General features: G+C 37.1%; 1 protein-coding gene across 1 annotated transcript in view; it reads right to left on the reverse strand.

The window, feature by feature from the left end:
• Positions 1 to 20,924, reverse strand: part of LOC139690900 (titin homolog) — a 370,135-nt gene that overhangs the window by 21,055 nt on the left and 328,156 nt on the right. Inside the window, exons 35-39 of the mRNA XM_071588519.1 lie at positions 20,563 to 20,861; positions 13,312 to 13,518; positions 12,147 to 12,295; positions 10,731 to 10,997; positions 3,741 to 3,909 (exon numbers count right to left, since the gene is read on the reverse strand). Coding sequence (XP_071444620.1) covers positions 3,741 to 3,909; positions 10,731 to 10,997; positions 12,147 to 12,295; positions 13,312 to 13,518; positions 20,563 to 20,861 — 1,091 coding nt within the window. The remainder of the gene's footprint in view (positions 1 to 3,740; positions 3,910 to 10,730; positions 10,998 to 12,146; positions 12,296 to 13,311; positions 13,519 to 20,562; positions 20,862 to 20,924) is intronic.

Below are 20,924 nucleotides of genomic sequence, written 5' to 3' on the forward strand. Positions count from 1 at the left end.
AAAGAAATATAACGCGCAGACCTTCAAATAAATTTCGTTCACAAATTACAAGCGTAAACAAAATACTGAGGTGCCGAAATAGTAAACAAAAGCGAGTCCAGGTTATGAAATTTTACAAATTGTAAAAGCCGTTCGTCACCACGGCACGCGACGGTAGCCTCCAACTTGATCCAGTAGCCGATCGAATCGGCGAATAGACGAATCCGTCTATTTGATTGAAAAGTAATCAAGTTATGAATGAATGCTAACATTGAAATATAACTGTGTTAAAAAGAGGTTTAACAATTTATTATATCAATAGGAAGCAAATTAAAGCGTTGAAATGGGTCAATAAGGCTATAAATATGTTTTCCATCGTCAAAAGAGACAATTCCGAGAGAAATCCAGCCTATGAGTTGTTCATATTCCAGGGGATCTTAAAATGGAAATTATATGTGAATACTTGATTCCCTAATGCTGGAGAATGATTAAATGTGTCGACTTTTTACTCTTAACTGAGTTTATACAATGCAGAACAGAGTTAAAAAATCCCGAATGCACGTATCTGATGACTTCTATTGACTGATCGATTAACACATTGGCTGATTTACCACGATTTTTTCTCATAAAAATCCTATAGATTGCATAAAAATACCTGAAATCCTTTTAAAAGAACTTCTTATCTTCTTTTAGCCAGATGAAAACAAGGTAACTATCACTTTTCTTGCCATGACACCAATGAAAAACAGTGAAGAAAATGAAAATTCCTCCATTGGTATGTACGTGCAAGTATTGTTCCCTATAAGTAGAAAATATATATGAAAACCTTTGCAGACTATGCGCGTGGTACAGCCTTCGTTTATAAATATCGTAAATAGTTAGGAGAAAGGATTTTGAAAATTGTAATTTTACATCAAATCATAATTATTTATCTTCATAAGAAATACTAAGTTGATAGAGACAATGGAAAAAATGATGGAAATGATTCATGATCCTTACCTAGTACAAGATTAGTGCATAGGAAAATTTAGAATTTCTGCGCGAATCTGATAATCTTTTGGCAAATCTGGAATTGAGAGCCATTCAAGTCATAAATATTCACACCAAAGTAGAACCCTCAGGCCGCCACACACACACACCAATAGAAGACTAGAAATTGTCCAGGGCAATTATGGTCCGATTGAAAATCTCAGGAATCGAACATCAGCATTAGTTCATTCGCAGCCTACTTTTAAACGAAAATTGGTTTATGAGCCCAAATGGTCGTGGACTCACTCACCGAATGTAGGAAGGAGGGCCCATTCCTCCAGCTGTCTTCTCCTTCCCCTTAAAAATTCCAAAATTATGCCCGTCTCACATTCGCTATCAGTTTCAACCGGAGAGCCTTCGGACAAGATCCCTCCCTGCACCACGTCACCAGACTAGAACATATGTAAATACTTCAATACTACTTATTTAATACTTAAAATCCAATACTTCTTCGAAATACGCTTTGCGAGTTCACTAATGTAACACTTTTTCTTAATTTAGCTGATGTTTGAGGCCGATACTTTGTGGAAATCTATTTGCAAAGCACGAAGAAAGAATCAAAGACAATGCGTTTCCACAAGAGTTGTGAGTGCCTTTGATTTGTACTATTTATGGACATTCTGACGTGAGACTTCAAGATATTAGCTTCTTAAACTATATCTTAGTGTAGCCTATCTTTCTCTCCTCTCCTTTTTAGAGGCCCCTTCTATAACTTTGTTCTTTATCCAAGAGCTTCAGCAATTACTTCTAGGTCTCCGCCATAGCTGCAATTTTCCTTTTCAATTCTGTTTTCATAAAAATTATCTGCAATACAAGGGAAACAGGGTCACCAAGGCATTGTTATACATGGGAATGAAATGATGAAATCCAATTTAGCTGTGAGATAAAAGCAAGAAAGCATCTTTTTGTACACTACCAACATGACATAACATTTGGAAATTCTCTCTTCTGTCGCCTTCGTCTTGTGTACTACATAGCCATATCTAGAATGGCGGCTGACTTGGAGTAATAACATCCTTTTTCCCCCAGTCAAAGTGGGTGCATTCTTACATGGATATTCCATTGCTATTATAAAGTGGGATGCTCACAATAGCATTGCTTTGCAGAGGAAATTTATGAATTATAACATTCCCGTGTTTTGCGTTACCCTTGACGTTATATTACTCAGTAATTTAACGGATGGACATTATTTACCGAAAAGTATGAGCAAAATTCCATCTTGGCGTGGACCGTCAATTTTAATTGGTTATAAAATTCAAATATGACAACGAGAATAAACGGCTTCAATCCAAAGACCAAATACGAATGCAAAGAAAGTCGTTTAACATGAGTACGACTCGCGATAGCTCATTGACAAAGAATTTACATTTTACTTCTCCGCCGCATTACCCTGTTATTATCATTCCGAATTTCCCCCGTGATTACTCTGATTAATTTAGTTTACAGGAATAATATTTTGACTTTCCGACGCTATCTGTTCTTAGAATTCGACGCGAATGGTTCTCCTGGATCGACTAGTTTGTACTCTCCTTCACTAATAGTCTCGTGAAAAAACGAACACGATGGAGAGATCGCCGTGCCATATAGAGACGCTTTCATGACACTGGAAGACCCTATATGGGCACGGTAGCGTGGAGAGGGAATGATGATGGAGACCAAGAGTTGCGAGGAAAAAGGGAGAGAGCGGGTTGGAGAGGGAGGTAGAATAGACGCGACTTCGATTGTGGAGGTCGTCTAGAAATAGGACGTACTTGACTCACGAAGACTCGGACTTCCTAAGCTCCTTAAATCGCCACCAGTGTCTCTCTCTCTCTGTATTTCTTTCTCACCAATCAACTAAGCGTGCTCAATAAGACTTCCGCAGTTTGAACTGTCAATGCGAGCGGAAGAGATGACGTCAGGCGCGAGCTTGAAAGCAAGGCGGCAATTGCATCGGAGGTGTGAGCGAAATTTCATACCCCGGACTTCACATTTTTTTCCTTCGCTGTCTCCCCACTTGGCCGCATTCCCTCTCCGATAAAAAGATTAAGGGCGTAATTTGAGATTTCCGGGATGACAATGGATTACAAAAGCATTATAACCGTGGATCTAACGATGATTATCAACTTACGTAAAAATCGGCGAGGTTTAGTGACTCACCGTTGAAACATGAAGCTTTCATAAGATGTGTGAAAGAGCTCATGACTGGGACGGAACGGCTGGATCAGGTGTGATAATCTTTAAGAACTGCACTGCTTTTAAGGGATACGCCACTAATCTTTAGATGGCATATGCTAAAACTACTCCAATCTTATAAAATCTATGAATATTTCATATAGCAGTAAACAAATGTGCCCATACATTGACTGGATTATATAAAGGTGACTTTTACCTACATGCATTATATTTGCTAAGGTTATTACGATATTAGATAGTGTGGTGGCTATCGTACTGGCTTCCCACCCAGAGGGCCCGGGTTCAAATCCCGGCAGTGTTGAATATTTTTCAGTGGTATCTCGATCACTACTTGAGGTGCTTTGTGGAGGGCACTTGAGTGAGTACGCCGTCCGTTGGATGGGACGTTAAGCTGCGGACCCCTTGGCGCCTTTCGTAAAGAGTAGGCTAATGCCGACGCCGGGTTTCTCTCCACCCTTCATCCTTTCCTGTCCATCCCTTATGGCGCAAATGACCTCAGCTGTCGGTCACCTCCCCTAAATAGTACTACTACTACTTTCAATTGAATTTTTACTTACCTTGCACAGCAAGTGATGCGAAGTGACAATCACTACCAAGACAGTTCTCCACTGACACCACATACTTTCCGCTGTCGTCGGCGGTGATTGCTGAGAGGTAGAGGCACGACAAGCCGGTTGTAGTTTCGACTCGTACACGATCGTCTTTTCCAATACCCAGCTCACGGCCCTAGACGAGAACCAAAGTAATAGAAAATTTATATAATATATCTCTTTGTTTCTAAGCAACTCTTTACCTATATTGGGCTAATAGATAATTACAAGACTAAGGTAAACATTTTTCAGGGAAACGGATTGCCGAATATTAAAACTGATGTTAATCATATGATATCTTAAAAAGAGGTAGTTCTCTAATGATTTGAATAACATCAACGTATAACAATTTATACGTTTTAAAATAGCCTATGGATGAAAAAATGTAATCTTACAGAATGGATTGAAATGGCTTCAAGTCATGAGGAAGACTTCGGAATATTGAATTTACATAAAATTTTTCCTTTCATTAAACTGTTCAAACATAAGGGGCTTATTTCCTGTGGCTAAACTTTCAAATGAAACAAAATAATTTACCCACAAATGAGCATGGTTTATCTCTGAAGACTTCTTAGATAAAATCCTTAGAGTCAAAGTTAAGATGCATGCATGTAAAACCGGATGAATACTAAGAAGTTTTTCAAAATAGTTTGATTTCAGCCCCAGTAACAAATGTTATAAAGAAAAAAATCTATGTAAATGCAAAGTAATTTTCAAGAGTTTAAAATCAATATGAAAGACTTAAAGATTAAAAAAAAGTATTGCCCAGAATTAATAATGATATATTAAAACTCTGGAATATCATTACAAATTAATGTCTAAAATAACCTGAAAAATAGTATTTCGTCAATACATCTTCTTTACATGAACAGCGACAGAAAAATAGGTAGAGAAATTGCGCAAGCTCAAGAGGCTTCATATATGTATACCTCGTGAAACCGGTCACATGAAAGACCCATTATTACATACTAGACGGAGGGAAATGTTGGCAAAAATAGAAAGTTCAAAAACAAAAAAAGGGTGCTCCTCAAAAGATGGGAGTTGGATGTGAAAAACGCCCAAGATAGGTCTGTTTATTTTGATAATGGAATTATTTTTTTGCTGTAATCTGCACTCATTCTCTGCATCAATTTACTGCAAATAGTAGGCCTGCACAGATTGGACCAAGGTGTATTTGTTTTGTTCATTTTGGAGCCCACCCGTTTATACATTTATAGCATTCTCACATTTTAGCCGTTTACGTATTTATAGATGGAGAACAATTCCCGCACCATCTTTGACGTTAAACCAATGAAAGATACTCTTCTAAATATGCTTGATGTTTAAGAGATTAGCCCAAGATTGGATCCTGTTTTTTTTAATATCGTGATATATTTTATTTGCAGAAACCAGCACCTATTTCCTGTCATAAATTTACTGTTAATAGGAACCCTGCCCTTATTAGCCTTAAGCTTTCTTTTGATCGTTCAATAAAGAGTCTACACCTCGACATATTCACTGCGTTCAGTTAGAATAGAAATTAAACTCGGGAGAAAGCGCAAGTATGAACGATAAGAGCCCTATGCAAATCATAGAAATTGTAAAATTTCAAAGCTGTTGTAACATCTAAGCGTTTGAGTAGTTTATTCTGGGGCGTAATATGAAAGTAAAGCAGTACAATATTTGGAAATTACATTTTTCACTTCTTAAAAATATCCTCTCATTTGAGGTAGCTAAGTGACGCCTCAAATTTTACTCTGTATGGCTTCACGTACCTAAGGACTTCTCCTTTACCTGCCTGACCTACCCTCGGGTTAGAAGGTGGTGGATGAAAACTCACGATGACACAGAAAATGTGTCATCTGTGTGGCTAACTTCAAGTAAAAGACATTATATTAGTTTATAAACGAGTACGAGTATAGATATCAATCATAAGCCAATAGATCCTTGCATAATTATTCACAGAGCAAGTTATACTCTTTAATTCTTTTATATAAATACCATTAACACAGTTATCGAAAAATAAAGTTCTAATATATGTAATAAGGATATGAGATAAACGAGGCTCACCAATTAACATGTTTAATTAAAATTCCAAATGATGGATTCAATTCTTCTAGCTATATTTATCAGTGCAGTAAAGCTTTAGATTAGATTAAAGCGAATTTATTACCGCTATCCCATTACGTAGCACACTCTATCATTCTTGTAAATCAGGTTACTCATTACTCATAATTTACTTCAAAAGAAAGGTCCTGTGAGATTCTCGACGAATGGACTCGTTACCGTGGCAATACGAAGAAGGAACGCGTTATAAGGCAAGATATGCGGGTATATGGACACTATTCCTTTAATGAATAAAATATATAATGCTATTTCCGACTCCTCACCATTCTCCTGCTCCTTTACTCCTGTAGCTTTCCTACATGTCTTCAAAGTAGCTTTTGATTATTCCATGGAATTAAATCTTTTGGTTAAAAATAGGCTAACAGATAAAACATGGATATATGAATAAATAGTAATCTAATGCATTCGTCCGACCTCGCTCAAAAGCAGAATAGAAGAGAATAGAAGAACAGCAAAATGTGGCGCAAATAGATACCCAGATCACCACTGAAAATGAATAGGTCCTCGCATAATAAATACACAATCATCTACTACTGTGTGAATAAATAAAAATACTTCGAATAATAAATCGTTTGGGTGGTATAAAACGAATTTTAAGTGGAAGAAAATACGGCATTTCCTTGTTTCCATAAAAGGGGTAACTACCTATGTAGTATGTTGCTACCTACCACTTACATACCGCTGAAGACAATACTATAGAGTAACCACTAAACAGGAGATTGCACAGAGCTAATGATGTATTCATGGGAACGTCACACACATGATTAGACGTAATTATATATGACCCAATGTACGTACAGCACAAAAGTTGACGGCTGACGATGGCTACCATAAAAACCCAACTATAGCACCTCGATAGCATGGGAGGAGAAGTCCCTGAATTGGTGCCATAAAAGATAAGACCTTCAGAGGCATCGAAATATGGTACCTAGAAAGGAAACGGAAAGATGACACGTGAATTCAAGCAATGCACCCAACTGTTTCATTCCGGTCAATCCTTTTGCGTACGAGGCGCGTCGAAATATGAGTTATCATTAGTTAGTCATTTAATATACGAGTAGTTAATATTCGAAGATCAGTACAACTCGCTTGTTTAATTATCTTAAGGGATGAACTTCGTCCAAAGTTATCGCTTGTGCGTCTACCATTCTTTCACGCATTAAAACCTCCCATTCTATTTTGAATTATTTAATGCATTAATGGTTTTAAAATTTAATAGTTGATATCTTTGTCAATATTATTTTAAGTGGGTGACTTTAATTTCACCGCAATCTTGTTTTTGAAACCCACGAAAAAGAACTTCCCGCTGGCAAATTTATCTTGAAAGTTGAGACTACAACGTAACGGATGTGGGTCTTAATTTTTGAGGAAAGCGGATGAGCGTCGATTGCAAGTTTTTGAGATATGGGTGTGGCGTAGAATGTAGAGAATCATTTGGGCAGAGAAGACGATAAACGCTGAGGATCTTAATAGGGTACACGAAAAGAAGAAGTTACTGTAGGGAATCAGAAAAAAGCAAAGAAAATGGTTGGAGGAAATACTGAAATGTGGTTGTGTGATTAAGGCCCTGATTAAAGGGAGGACATAAGTTAAGCGGGTTGGATAAAGGAAGTGAGAAGGCATTTTGGATGGAATGAAGGCAGGCAGGAGTTACCAAGATATGAAGAAAATAATTTAGGTAAAAGTTAGACAGTAGCAAATAGTCCTTAGAGATCGTCCAAATGCTTAACTTTAAATTGGTAGAATACCTTGTAATGAAAAATGTGAAAAATATTCAAAGAAATATTAAGAACAAAAGATAAAAAGATTACGCGATCTACCATGACAAAATGCCACAAAATTTTTAATTCATGGGTTGAAATTTGGGAAACTTTATGATATTTCAGCGCGAATAACTCTCCTCTTTCCTTTCAACTTTATTTTATTAATTTTCTCTCCCTTTAATTACTAAGGCACCGATGTTGACAGTGGTCACAATTTAGTAATGACTAAGTGATAAAATGAAATGAAGTATTTGAGAAGAACAATGAAAGACTAACTGTTAGGTGAAAATACCCAAGAAGCATTATGTTAGGTTAGAACTCCCAAAGAATGCTGGGTAAACCTTTATAAGATGATAATGGCATTGAATTAATGAAACGCATGGTATGCAGCAGCGCAAGTGGAATATAAAAGCCGCAGAACTTTAGATGGAAAGCGGCAGGTACGAAGTCAACGATCATGGAGGAATTATTGGATCTAATAAACCAAAGGATAAATACGAAAATTCCAGAAAAATAATCAAGAAGGGCCGAATATATATAAAATGAGGGAAATGAAATCAATCGCATATCAAAAACATCCATCGAAGGATGGCTGGAAAACCTAAGCAAAGATGTGTAAGAAAAATCGAGTCAGTCTGAATAACTGTCCGAAGTCTTTAAATTTATCCACAACCACAGAGGAAGTGTCAATCGCAGAATATTATTTGGGCAGTGGGGGATCTATTCTATAGGAGTCGCGGGTGTGGATCATACGGGGGATGAGAGAACACATCACGCTTCACTTTTCCTTCTCCCTGAGTTTATCGAATCAACGAAGAAAAATGGGCAGCGACTGAGTTCAATATTTTTGGAGTCCAAATTCAAATTAAAAAGCTGCAGGTCGCTATTAATTGTAAGTGCAATAACTCAGCAAAAATTGGGAATCCCTTGAATTCTTGTATGTCTTGATAATGTCTCGGAAAATCTTTTTGAAAATGTCTCTTTTATAAATGTCATTTAAGGAAAACACCTTTTAAAGCAATGCGAGCTTAAAATACAGTTATACCTGCTAGGTACAATTTCAATCTTGAGGAAAATGGTCTTTCAGGTAAAACTTGATTTTTTCCGCCGAAGTTATGAGTTCTTAACGATGTCGTTTTCACTAAAAAATGTAAATCAAATGTCGCCATTTGCTGCCTTTGCTATTTGTTTTCCTTCTGAATGTGTTTGCGCCAGATCCGTCAGATTCAATAGCAGTCATTAGAATTAAAGTTGATGCATCAGCGATAATAAACAGTCCTAATTTTCTGTGACTCGGTTTTGGGTATTGGAGGTCGAGTGAAAATCAGGGCTAAAATGAAGTCATACACAGTTGTCGAATTGTAAATTTCTTCACAATTGTTATGGGAAACAGTAATCAATAAGATAAATTGAAACTGATAGAGTGCCTTTAAAGCAAATGGCGTTAGAGTGACATTTTAAGTAAATTAAAGTTTCCAACTTTAACATGAAATAATCAATTTGAGCAAAAGGAAAATCAGAGGTTAAATTGCATATTTCATGACTACTTCTTTGGAAAAATCTAAGTATTTACTTATTGAATATGTAGCAAAAATGGAAACGTTTTTGTATCATTAAGTGATTCAAGGTGGTCGAATGATATGTCTATTCAAAGACAATAATATTTGCCAAAACTTTAAACGAGAATATATTCATCGCAGAACGTAGTTGCTTATCTATGTGTATACTGCCTTTGAAGATGAAAAAAATAATAGTGAGCATCGTTTCAAAACTGAATTTATAGAACTTTACAATGGACTAATTTTAATTTCTATTACTCTAACTAATGAATTTTTGCGGCACCTGGCACGCATGAAGCAACTTTTTCATCTTAAAATTCTCTTGTTGCACGCAAGTTTTCATTGAAAAAGCTCTTTGAAACACATTTCTTGCACTAAACAACGAATAACTATTTAACTTATACTAACTACAATAACAATCCAAACTTAAGTACTCATTACGCGAACGTTGGATTTGGGGCATTGAGTAAAGGGGCTAGCAATTGAGATACTTCAAATTCACACACGTATTTTGATAGTCATTTGTATTTTTCAGTAAAACTTCTGAACGTCGCTGCGTCATCATCAAATTAACAAAATAAAAATTTTGCTGAAAAAAGGATACCAAACAATTCGCAAACCGATCTCTCAAATATATTTTTCTTTATAATGTAAATATATAGTACAATGCCTTTGTAATAAAAAGATGCAAAAAAGCATCCTTTACTATTAAAAAAAGTGTAAAGATCATATATCAAGAGTAAGTTGTCAATACTCAAATTAATTTTGGTTATCATTGTCAAGTGTTTAATCATTTTTGGGCTATAGGGCACGAAGACTTACTTCTTAAGAAAATTAGAAATTACTATTTCGGAAAATAATGCAAATCAATAAACATAATAATAACAAAATTTACATAATTAAGGTGCTGATAATTTACATAAATTTTTACTTCGGAAACAAAACTGTTCAGACCCGCAAACGTTTGCTACCGAAGATCATATTCCTCTCTTGCACGGCTCCGGGGATTTCCGCTTTCTAATTAAGACCGGAATTCTTGCACAATCTGAAGATACGAAAAAATATTCGTGACAGGCGGAAGGCAAACGGGACACTGACAGGTGAGAACCAATCAATTGCACGGTCAATGTTATCAGTGGTCGACTGAAGCTGAAATAACGAGGAATTCGTAAACACCTGGCCGGAGAAGTCTGCTTCTGAATACTTGCCACTGGGTGATTGCGAGTGCATGCCGCACAGAATGCCCACTAAATTACGGTGGAAAAACGGACTGCCGAAAAAATTCGATGACGAGATCCCGATCGTCCTTGAACTGATTTTAGCGATGCGCTCTAAAACTCGCACTTCGGCTAACGTTTCTCGGATCCGTTAGGTTTTTCTTTCACACCTTCCGCTCGTTTTCTCGCTTCCCTTCGTTTTCACCTCTCACTCAAAAATTGCGAAGCCAAATACCATTAATTTAAACGGACTCTGTTCCCTTTTTAGCCACCTATGACGCCTCGATACCCGGTGATCGAAGGCGTACTTACCCCTTTCAGCCACCGCACCGTCGGCGGAGGATTCCCAGTGAAGTAGGCGCAGAGGCGAGTTTTCTCCCCGAGGAGAGCCACGGTGTCCGACGGGCCGTTGGTCAGTTTCGCCGGTGAGTCAGCTTTCTTGGGGACTTCCTCTTCTGTCTCGTCCGACTCGACTCCGGGACCCGGTGCGATGGTCACCCGGAAGGACCTCGACCGGCGGTCACTCTTTGTCGGTGTCAAGGCTGCCCTGCTGACGATACTCGCTCCTACGTCTTGTCCCTAAGTGGACGGAATTCACATGCCAATTAAAGCAACCTCGACCAGATCGATGCAGTTTTTGACAGGTACACTTAAGAGAAGTCAGCAGTCGTTACTGTCTTTTCATATCCAAATGCTGTTAGAAAAACGCGGGGGTGTCTCACAAATCGTATGATAAAGGGAACTATTTGGAGATGTAACTTGTAAATGACCCCTCACCCAACCCTATTTGGTGAAATATTACATATTTCTAATATCAGTAGGCACGATAGTATCAGGACAGGGAGATCTAATTGATAGGAATTCCGAGCTTGTCTTTATTCGGGCGTGTGTTTATGTAATCATAATGGAAATTTACAAGAAAAAACTATACACCAATTGGTTTTCATTTAAAAAACTGTATTACTAGACGCATATTAATGACTGATACTTTTTAATTGTTACAAATATCTTCCAAAATTACTGGAATACTATCATTGTAAAATAAGTAAAAATTAATGTGAATAAATATGGTGAATACATTACGTTAGCCACAAATTATGATTTAGATGAACATGTTAGTCATCTCACACTCGGTACGTAAAATACTGAAAAGCATTATTTTTAGCATACTAAACACAGCGTATATAGTCACATAAATACTATAAAATTGAAAGTTCTGTTTTTCATTACTTATTTTACCCCTTCAGTTGCATGAAACAGTTTTGAAAAACTTAGTATTTTACTATTCTTTCCCTTTTAACCATCCTTTTTATGCAGAAGAATCAATGTTGGCAACTGTAACGTTTGTATTAAAATTGAAAAATTACTGCTAATGGATTAATTCATTAGAGAACGAATGACTGACGAACAAAATCACTTTTGTACCAGCGTGAGTGCTAAAATGAAATATTAAATTAAATGCAACCACAGGCTGGAATCAATATTAATATAGCATTTGATGTGGAAGAATTAGGGCCTTAGAATCTGCCAGTTAGCTTGGCAATTGGAGGAAAGGTGTGACGAATTTCAACCTTGACCCATTTACCCATTTTGGAACAACTCATTTCTCTTGCTGATGCAAGAAATTCGCGTTAACAGGACGAAGTTTAATTTAAGAGAGAACATACAGTCACAAATTATTGCTGCCATAACACTACTACTTGGAAGTAAAACAATGTGTCTACTCACCGTATTACGGTTTGTAGACAAAGAGCAAGGAAGATCCGTGGGCTCTGTTGTTACAGTACTCTCCGTACTGGCAACCAACCGTTCTTCCTTATTCTCTGAGTCGCTGACATCCTTATAGGCGGCGATGCAGTCTTCATTATCACCGAATTCTGTTGAAAAAGAAAGATATTATTTCCATCGAATGATAAATATTTAATAATGGGGAGGTGATAACTTATCCAATAAAGTCTACCTTCCAAATCCAAATAAGTCTACCAACAGAAAAAATACACTAATTAGTAATGTATATATTTTTCATATTGGAAAGTATTTATGACATGTTGCGTGCTGTATGCGCGATCATCATGTAAATTCATTGCTTTTAGAATTACTCTAGCTCGTGCCATGAAAAAAAATCATTTCATTTGAATCAAAATCTTCAATTTTTGGTCGGATAGACTGTCAGTTACACCACTGAGTTCAAATCCCGGGAGAGTCAGATAATATTTTAAAACATTATATATAGCAACTAATTTTTGCAATGAATTACATGAGTACTCAGCAACTGACTTAGTATGAGGTGTTGTGCTGATTTCCACAATATTTTTAACAAAAATAAGATAAACTGAACACTTGCCAAATATTTTATACTCTTTTAAATAATAATAGTATATTTATAAAACATTGTTAAGCGCACTAAAATGATTTTTTCATTATTTATCAATATAAGTAAGCTAAAAATTCTTATTATATATTCTTTGTCATCTTTGTCATCCCCCCTCATTGTCCTACTCATCCTCTCCTCATTTTCATGAAATTTTGCTCTACTTGTAGGCATTTCAATTAAGTATATAAAAGAACACATTATTGCAACACTTTGCGAACGTTATTTCATTTGGTTCTTCTAAGAACTGAGGAGGAACGAGCAATTGACAGTTTGATTCTGAATGGAACACGTCTGTCAGTGAAGTTTGGACTAAATTGATTCAATTGAACTCTGGAACTTATTGACAGTAACTGCCTGCTCGATTGATTGCATAAGGTCTGTTGGAGGTTTGAAAACCCTTAACCCTCCCTAGAGGCATCTTGAATTCCTTATGCTCGAGCTTAAATGGTCGCTAAAGGTCACCAGTTCTACATCCTCTTACTTTTTCTCTTCAATTCTACCACTTCTTCGGACGCATACCTGGCAGAACCTCCAGAAAGGCGCTCGTCTCAGTCGTTCCAAAGGCGTTCCTGGCGGTGCAACTGAATGTCCCGGCATCTTGTGGGTAGAAGACGTCAGCTAGACGGAGTGCGAACCTTCCATCGCCAAGATCCAAGTGTCGGAAGTCCGCACAGTCCGGAAGTTCTCTACCCTCTTTGTTCCAAGAAACATCAATTGGTCCAGTACCTACGAAATTGTAACCACGGAAGCAAATATATAATTATAATCAGCTTTACGTCAACAGCTAATGAGGTTTAGTTAATGAGCTGAGGACTATCGCTATCCCCTGTACCATTTATTCAATTTAATGAAACCTTCTTTCCATAATCAATATGGTAAATTTTGTGATTTTCCAGGAATAGTAGGAAAGGTGCTAAGTAAGTACCTTCCGAAAAACTTTTTAATGCAAGATATTAAAACATTTCTCTCACGCAACAGTATAAATATTGTCCCGAGATTATTTTTTGACAGCACATCCGTAACAGTCGAAGTGTTTGTCCCATTCTACCCGATAATTTCTTAAATTGAGTAGTTTCAGGCTTGATGTGGTGGAATTGGAACATTATAAAGAAAATATAATAAAAATTTTCCATTAGATACTTATTTAGTGGAAAATTGCTACTATCTTTTCTTTCTCCGATAATTATTATTTTGCCTCAATAGAGGCCTGGGTTTACAGATCAGAAATACCTTCGCATCACTGTGGTAGGAAATGGTTTGATTCAGTAGTATCTTTATGTGATCAAAGAGGTGAATAGCCGTTTGTTGCGAGATCTCGAACGCTAAGTGGGGCTCTAGGAACCTCTTGTGAAGATAAATACAACATATTACCGGTCAAGTTTCTGTAAGGGGCCAGACAATGAGTGTAGGACTAGTGGGTCGCATGCAGAAAATCCCTATCGTTTTAATATATTTTATTTAATATATATTTATAGCCATATGTAAACACGTTATACATCGGTGTGAAGTTTAAACATTTCTGTATTTAGTCAGCAAAATTCACCGTCAGTGTTCATCAACATTATTATCATTCACGCCGCAAAAACCAACGTACGAACATTATTATCGTTCTTGGTATGTACATTCAGCACATCAACCGTCGGAATGCAGTAAACCCAAATGATAACATTTAAAGCAGTTCTTTTAAACTACCCGTCGAGTTAACCAGGGCAGTAATGTTCTGCCCAGGTAAACCAAAGGTCGCAGGTCCAAGTCATATCTTGTTTGAATGTTGGACTAGCAACTTATCTAATTGATACATGAAGTGAGTTTTCCTGGCGAATCGTTTGAGTGAAGAGTTCTCATGTCTCCAACCATGATGATAATTGCAAACCCGACGTTTCAATGGCTGATAATGCCTTGCTATTTTCCGTGCGAAGTGCCGGAAGTGAGAGGTTACCTGTCTATACAGGGTGCGTTCCGAAAATAATGCAATTGAATTTTCCACGCCGTTCCTATTGGTCGGAGTGGGATCGAATTACTTGGAGTAGGTGGAGTACGTCAATTATTGTAAACCTCTGCGCGCCGACCGTGTCACGAAAAATATGGAATCGACGATTGAGCAACGTTACGCGGCAAAGATGTGTGCTAAACTAAAAAAACCTCCTGAGGAGACAAAAAAAATGATTCGCGAGGCTTAAGGGAACTCTGCTCTGCCCTAATCACAATTTTCGAGGTGTTTAAAGGCCTTTAAGGAGGGCCGGGAAGAGGGACACGACGAACAACGTTCTGGGCGGTCGTCAACCAGCAAAACCGACAACAATGTGGCTCGCGTCCGACAATTGTTGGACCCTGACCGTCAATTGAGTATTAAGATGGTTGCCGATGAACGGAACTTATCGTCTGCTGTTGTGTTTCGCATTGTTACTGAAGATTTAGCGGTGAGGGAAGTGTGCGCCAAGCTCGTGCCCAAGGTGTTGTCAGACGACCAAAACACCAACCGAGGGGAAATTTCAAGTGAACTTTTGCAACCTATTGAAAATGAGCTTAATTATTTGGAAAACGCCATCACTGATGGTGAAACCTCGGTTTTTCAATACGACCCAGAACAAAACTCCAAAGCTCTGAGTGGCACACCGTCCAGTCCCCCAAGCCCAAAAAGGCAAGAATGAGAAAATTAATCGTGAAAACAATGCTCATTGTCTTTTTCAACAGCAAGAAAAGGCATCTCCGCTAACTTCTAACTCCATCACGACAATTCGCCTTGCCACAACGCGCTCCGAGTCCGGGAGTTCCTGGTCAAACACCAGGTGCCAACGCTGCCCCCCCCCCTTTAGTCCTGATGTTGCCCCAGCAGACTTCTATTTGTTCCCTCGAATTAAGGCATCCCTGAAAGGAGCCCGTTTTTCGTCCATAGGAGAGATCAAATCAGCTGTGACGAAGACCTTGCGAGAGATCCCCGTCCCCGGTACCGGTCATGGCGGAGTTGCTGACAAAATATGTTGAGGCCCAGGGATAGTACTTTGAAGAATTTTAAGTGTCTGTGCAAGTCTGTTAAATAAATTACTAAAAAAACTTGCTTTACTTTAGGAACGTACCATCTACATTCTCTCATGTCTTTATGCACCAGTTAGGTGATCGCTGAATGGATATTTTACCGGTAATTTCTTTCTTAATTCTTGTTGATCACTGGACTATAATAATTTTTAAAGAAAAGTCTCAAGTCTGTTAGAGGGCACCCCCTCTTGCCCTTCGTTTCCATATCAATATCCAGGAGGAGCTCTCGAATACTCGAATACAGAAATATCTATTAGCATGCCACTATGAAAGCTAACCCGATAAACGTCAAAGAAAACCTAAAGATTATGACCCCGGTCATCTATTTCGCCACCTGCGAATGTTAGAAGGCTATATAAAACTAGGGTGAAGGAACACGAAGGATCATCAGACTCCTGCAGCCAGAGATAACCGTAGTTGCCGGGGAATAAACCACGGAAGGACTATGAAGAGACAAAATTAGCTTTTGCTACTGAAATCACAACGTCAAAGAGTGTACAGACACTAGAATGGAGAAAAAACGTAACCTTACACACTAAAATACACATTTTATATATAGTATACCACCATTCCTGTGTTCGTCTCCAATGTTTTATTATCCCTTTTCCTTATATCTATTTCCATGTGAATGAATGCGCGTTCGCCATTCCGCGGATTTTCGTGTTTGAATGTGTGTACGTATATATCGATGATATAGAAGCACTTACGAGAGCAATTCAACGGCACAATAGAACACACACAGATATATATATATATATATATATATATATATATATATATATATATATATATATATATATATATATATATATATATATATATATATACTAGCTGAATACCCGGCTTTGCACGGGTTAGGGAGAAACAATAATATAAATATACTACATAAATAAAAACAACAAATTATAAAGTACAATAATACACTACTTCATACAAATTTAAGAATCTTTTTTATTTAACACCTGTTTCTAAACTACATTTTTTGTTTCATATCCAGGAGAAAGAATATATAAATTTTTAGGCGGACCTAATCTGGAGCAAGCAACATAAAGTTGCCCGTGGCTAAAACATGGCGATCTTAGATCAACACCACAAAACTTTAAAGACTGCCCCTGTGATTTATCAATGGTAATTGAAAAAGCTAGCCGGACTGGAAACTGTAATCTTTTAAAGTTGAAGGGAAGATCAGTTGGGATTAGAGGTATCCGTGGAATAAAAATTATTTCACCTTTTCCTTTTCCAGTTAAAATGACTGCCTGGATTATATTTTTCATTAATTTTGTCACACACAATCGTGTCCCATTGCAGAGTTTTGTTGGATCTAAATTTCACAATAAAATGATTGGAGATCTTACTTTAAGTATAAGGCGATGTTGTGGCAATCCAGCTGGATCAAGTGAATTTAGGAATTCCGTTGGATAATTGACGGCTTCGTCAGCATCCACTACGGTATCAACCGATTTATATTCAATCACGTCTCCTGGCAGCATGGCTAGTATCTCCTTGTTAATTTCATTAACATCATCATTCTTAGGAGCAAGAATGGCTCTTTCTCGCAACCATTCTAAATTTTTATAATTTTGATTAACGTTAGGATAGACTGCTTGTATCATGTCGCGGACAGTTTTCACCGATACACATAAATTTGATGACAATTTTATCATACCAGATACTTCAATAATTAATCTATCTTCTCCAATCTCCAAAAGTTTATTTGCAAAATTTTGAGCATTCCCATCTCTTAAGAGGATTCGCATGTTTTGTTTAAGGCTAATTTCTTGGACATGATTCCATAGAACAGAATGTTTTAAACAGGCATAAATTTCATCGGCTGGAGTCGATTTTGGAATGACAGGCAGAGTTTGACGGAAGTCTCCACACAGGAGTACCAGAGCTCCTCCCATTAAACTGCAGTTTCCTCTAAGATCTTGAAGTGTTGCGTTGAGGGCCTCAAGAGATTTTTTATGAGCCATCGTACACTCATCCCATACTATCAATTTACATTCTATAAGAACTTGTGCCTGGCCGCTTGTTTTATTTATATGACATGTGGGATTTTCTTGTCGGGAAATATTATGTGGCAACTTAAGGGCAGAGTGGGCTGTTCCTCCTCCTTCCATTAATGTCGCTGCAATACCTGAAGATGCAACGGCTAGAGCAATTTCTCCATGAACCCTGATTTCAGCGAGAACTAAATTAATTAAAAATGTTTTTCCCGTGCCACCAGCAGCATCAAGAAAAATGATATCTCCTTCTTGTTTATCTACTTGATCCATTATTGTTTCGTACGCGAATTTCTGATCTTCATTAAGAAGTGGCTTTTTATCCGCGATGCATGCTTCTAAGTCTAAGACAATGTAGCTAGTTTCACGTATATAATCTGGATAAAATACACCCTGTTGATCTTTTACAGGTGCAAAAAGACCGAGTTCCACTAAAGTCTTGTTGACCATGGTGATACACTTTTCCTCCAAAATAATCAGTTTTATTAAAAATGTCGGAGTTAAACGTAATATCCAATGTAGGATTTTCACTTCGAACTTTAGCCAGTATATCCTCACTCATTGATTCTTTATATTTTTCCCATATTGTTTTTGGGTTAGATGGATTACAGGAGGTTATTATGATGGCAAACAAAATTCGGATTTGTCCCGGAAGAGAAATCAAACTGGCCTCTCGCAATGAGTCATCCCAGTGTTGATCTCCTTCTAGCAACCCTAAATTCTGGCAAGCTTCTCTGAATGTCTCACATATTTCTCCGTTTACCGTTCTTAATTCTGCAAATGAGCGAAGTCCTCTAATGGTATGTAGAAGCATTCTTAAAAAATAACATTCGGCGTTGTTAGGATGGACTGTGTAGACTCGGCCCAATGCGTCACATGAATAAATATTATTCTCAGGATCAAAGTTGCCCATTTTTCTTCTACAAAAGACTTTCCTTGATGTATTCCACGTATAATATCTCGGCAATTCTGAATACAATAGTGTTCTTGCAAAAGTATCCTGCTGGCATAGTTGGAAAAATGCTGTTTCTATGACAGCAAAAAAGTAAATAAATTACATACATACAAACAAACACTCTCCTTTATATATATAGATATATATATATATATATATATATATATATATATATATATACATAATAAATATTATATATATATACATAATAAATATTATATATATAATATAAATACATAAATGAATAATGTTGATACATTACTAATATTTCCTAAAGGAAAATCTATTTCCTCTCAGTCAAACTTTCTATAGAATTTCTACAGAGTTTTTGCATTCACAATGCTCACTTGACAGTTTCATAGGTTAGTGTTATACTTAGCATGTGACTCAGAAGTATCTTATATTACAGAGAATTTATTAGAAACGCAACTCTTTAGATGAAAGCTACGATTTTTACATGGCTGGACTTAATCTAAGGAATACTGAAAGTAAACGCTAGTATTTGATGATGATCAAATAAATTCAACAAAAATCATTAATCGATATCCTTATTCATGTTTTTAGAGTTTTAGATAAACAGGCATTTTATAGGCAGTAATGTCAAATTTCTATTTCTAAAACTTCTTTGGCATTAAGGGAGCGGTTGCTTCATGTAAGCATAAATCACTTAATTTTACAACTCTCATCCTACTGCGGTAGGATATCCTCTCATTACTCATTTCCTGCGTTAAGGAGAAAACCTTGCTACGGCGAAATGGGCGGTAGCAAATATACATTTATTATCGATACTTGGTATTGTGGGAGAAGACGGTGGAAAATAAAAGTGACTTGCGGTAATTACAGTTTTGTTGGACTAAGAACAAGGCGCCAGACTAATAACTTGAATACTTGATATTTCATTATGAAGTCGAAGATCTATTACCATCGGCAGATATTTCTAGTAATTGATAATTTGAGAAATAACTAAATTTAATTAACATACATTAAATGGAAAACAATAAATGAAAGCTCACAAGAATAAAACGTGTGTATACAATAACTTTTCGATATTTCCCAGGAGATGAAAGTGAATTTTTGAATGGCCTAATTTTTGTTTGAAGCTGGTAAATATTGCTGATATGTAACTTTTCATCGTATAGTTATATGCGTGGTAGTGCTCAATTTAAAAATACTTATTTAAACTCATCTACATATCACATACTAGGCCCTTAAGTTTTACACAAAGTTTACAAAAAGGAAATTGAAATTACACTATTAGATTGATCAGCGTTTCTTGGACGTTTCGAGTTCTTTTAAATACTAATGGTCAACGGCCACTTTTGATATAAATGGATTTTAAGAGCAGTTAGTTTGTAAGTTATGCAATCATTTAAAATTGTGTACTATTTGTTGCGAAGTTACATCTGGAGGAACATTCCATAATTCCAAATATTCTATTCCAAATTCAAATAAGCTCATTTGAACTGAAACTTGCTTACGATTGTCACCTAGTGGTTACTGGATTTTAATTTATTTAAATTTTCAATGAAATACGAAAGTGAATTATTATTTAGATTACAGGTTAAGAGGGTTATATTTCCAATTTGTTTTCAAATTCAGCCTTTGAATCCCAATCATATCAGGATGTATTCCAACCAAAATAAGGGTATATAGGATTCTTCTCTTCCGATAGACTGGTAATGCACGTGACACTACATTCGGCCGGGATGAAAAGTTACTCAACATGATTTAAACATTTTTGAATCAATTAGAATTTTCAAAATGACAATACCGTACCTTGTAATCTAACGATCAATTCCAGCGGCGCTCCCTCTCTGGCAACCGTGGCCGTCAACCCATTGATGAACACCGGTGGACGGCGATCTTCATCGCTGGAGTCATCGGCCTCGAGTACCGTCAGTCTTGCGGATGTGCTCGGAGCTTCCTCCCCTTCTTCAGTCTTACCATCGGATTCCAGGAGGAGACACGCATACTCTCCTGCATCCTCGAAAGTAGCGTTCTCTATCTCGAGCATCGCCGTGCGTCCACGACGGGAAATCCTAAAGTGGCTCGAGTCCGTGATTGGCTCACCGTTCCTAAGTTTCGGCAGGATAAATATAATAAAGAGGTAAAAATCAACTGCACAGGTGTCTCCAAAA

This window comes from Hetaerina americana, unplaced genomic scaffold (genome assembly GCF_022747635.1).
Source record: "Hetaerina americana unplaced genomic scaffold, ioHetAmer1.1.p SCAF_3, whole genome shotgun sequence".
NCBI classification, from domain to species: Eukaryota; Metazoa; Arthropoda; class Insecta; order Odonata; family Calopterygidae; genus Hetaerina; species Hetaerina americana.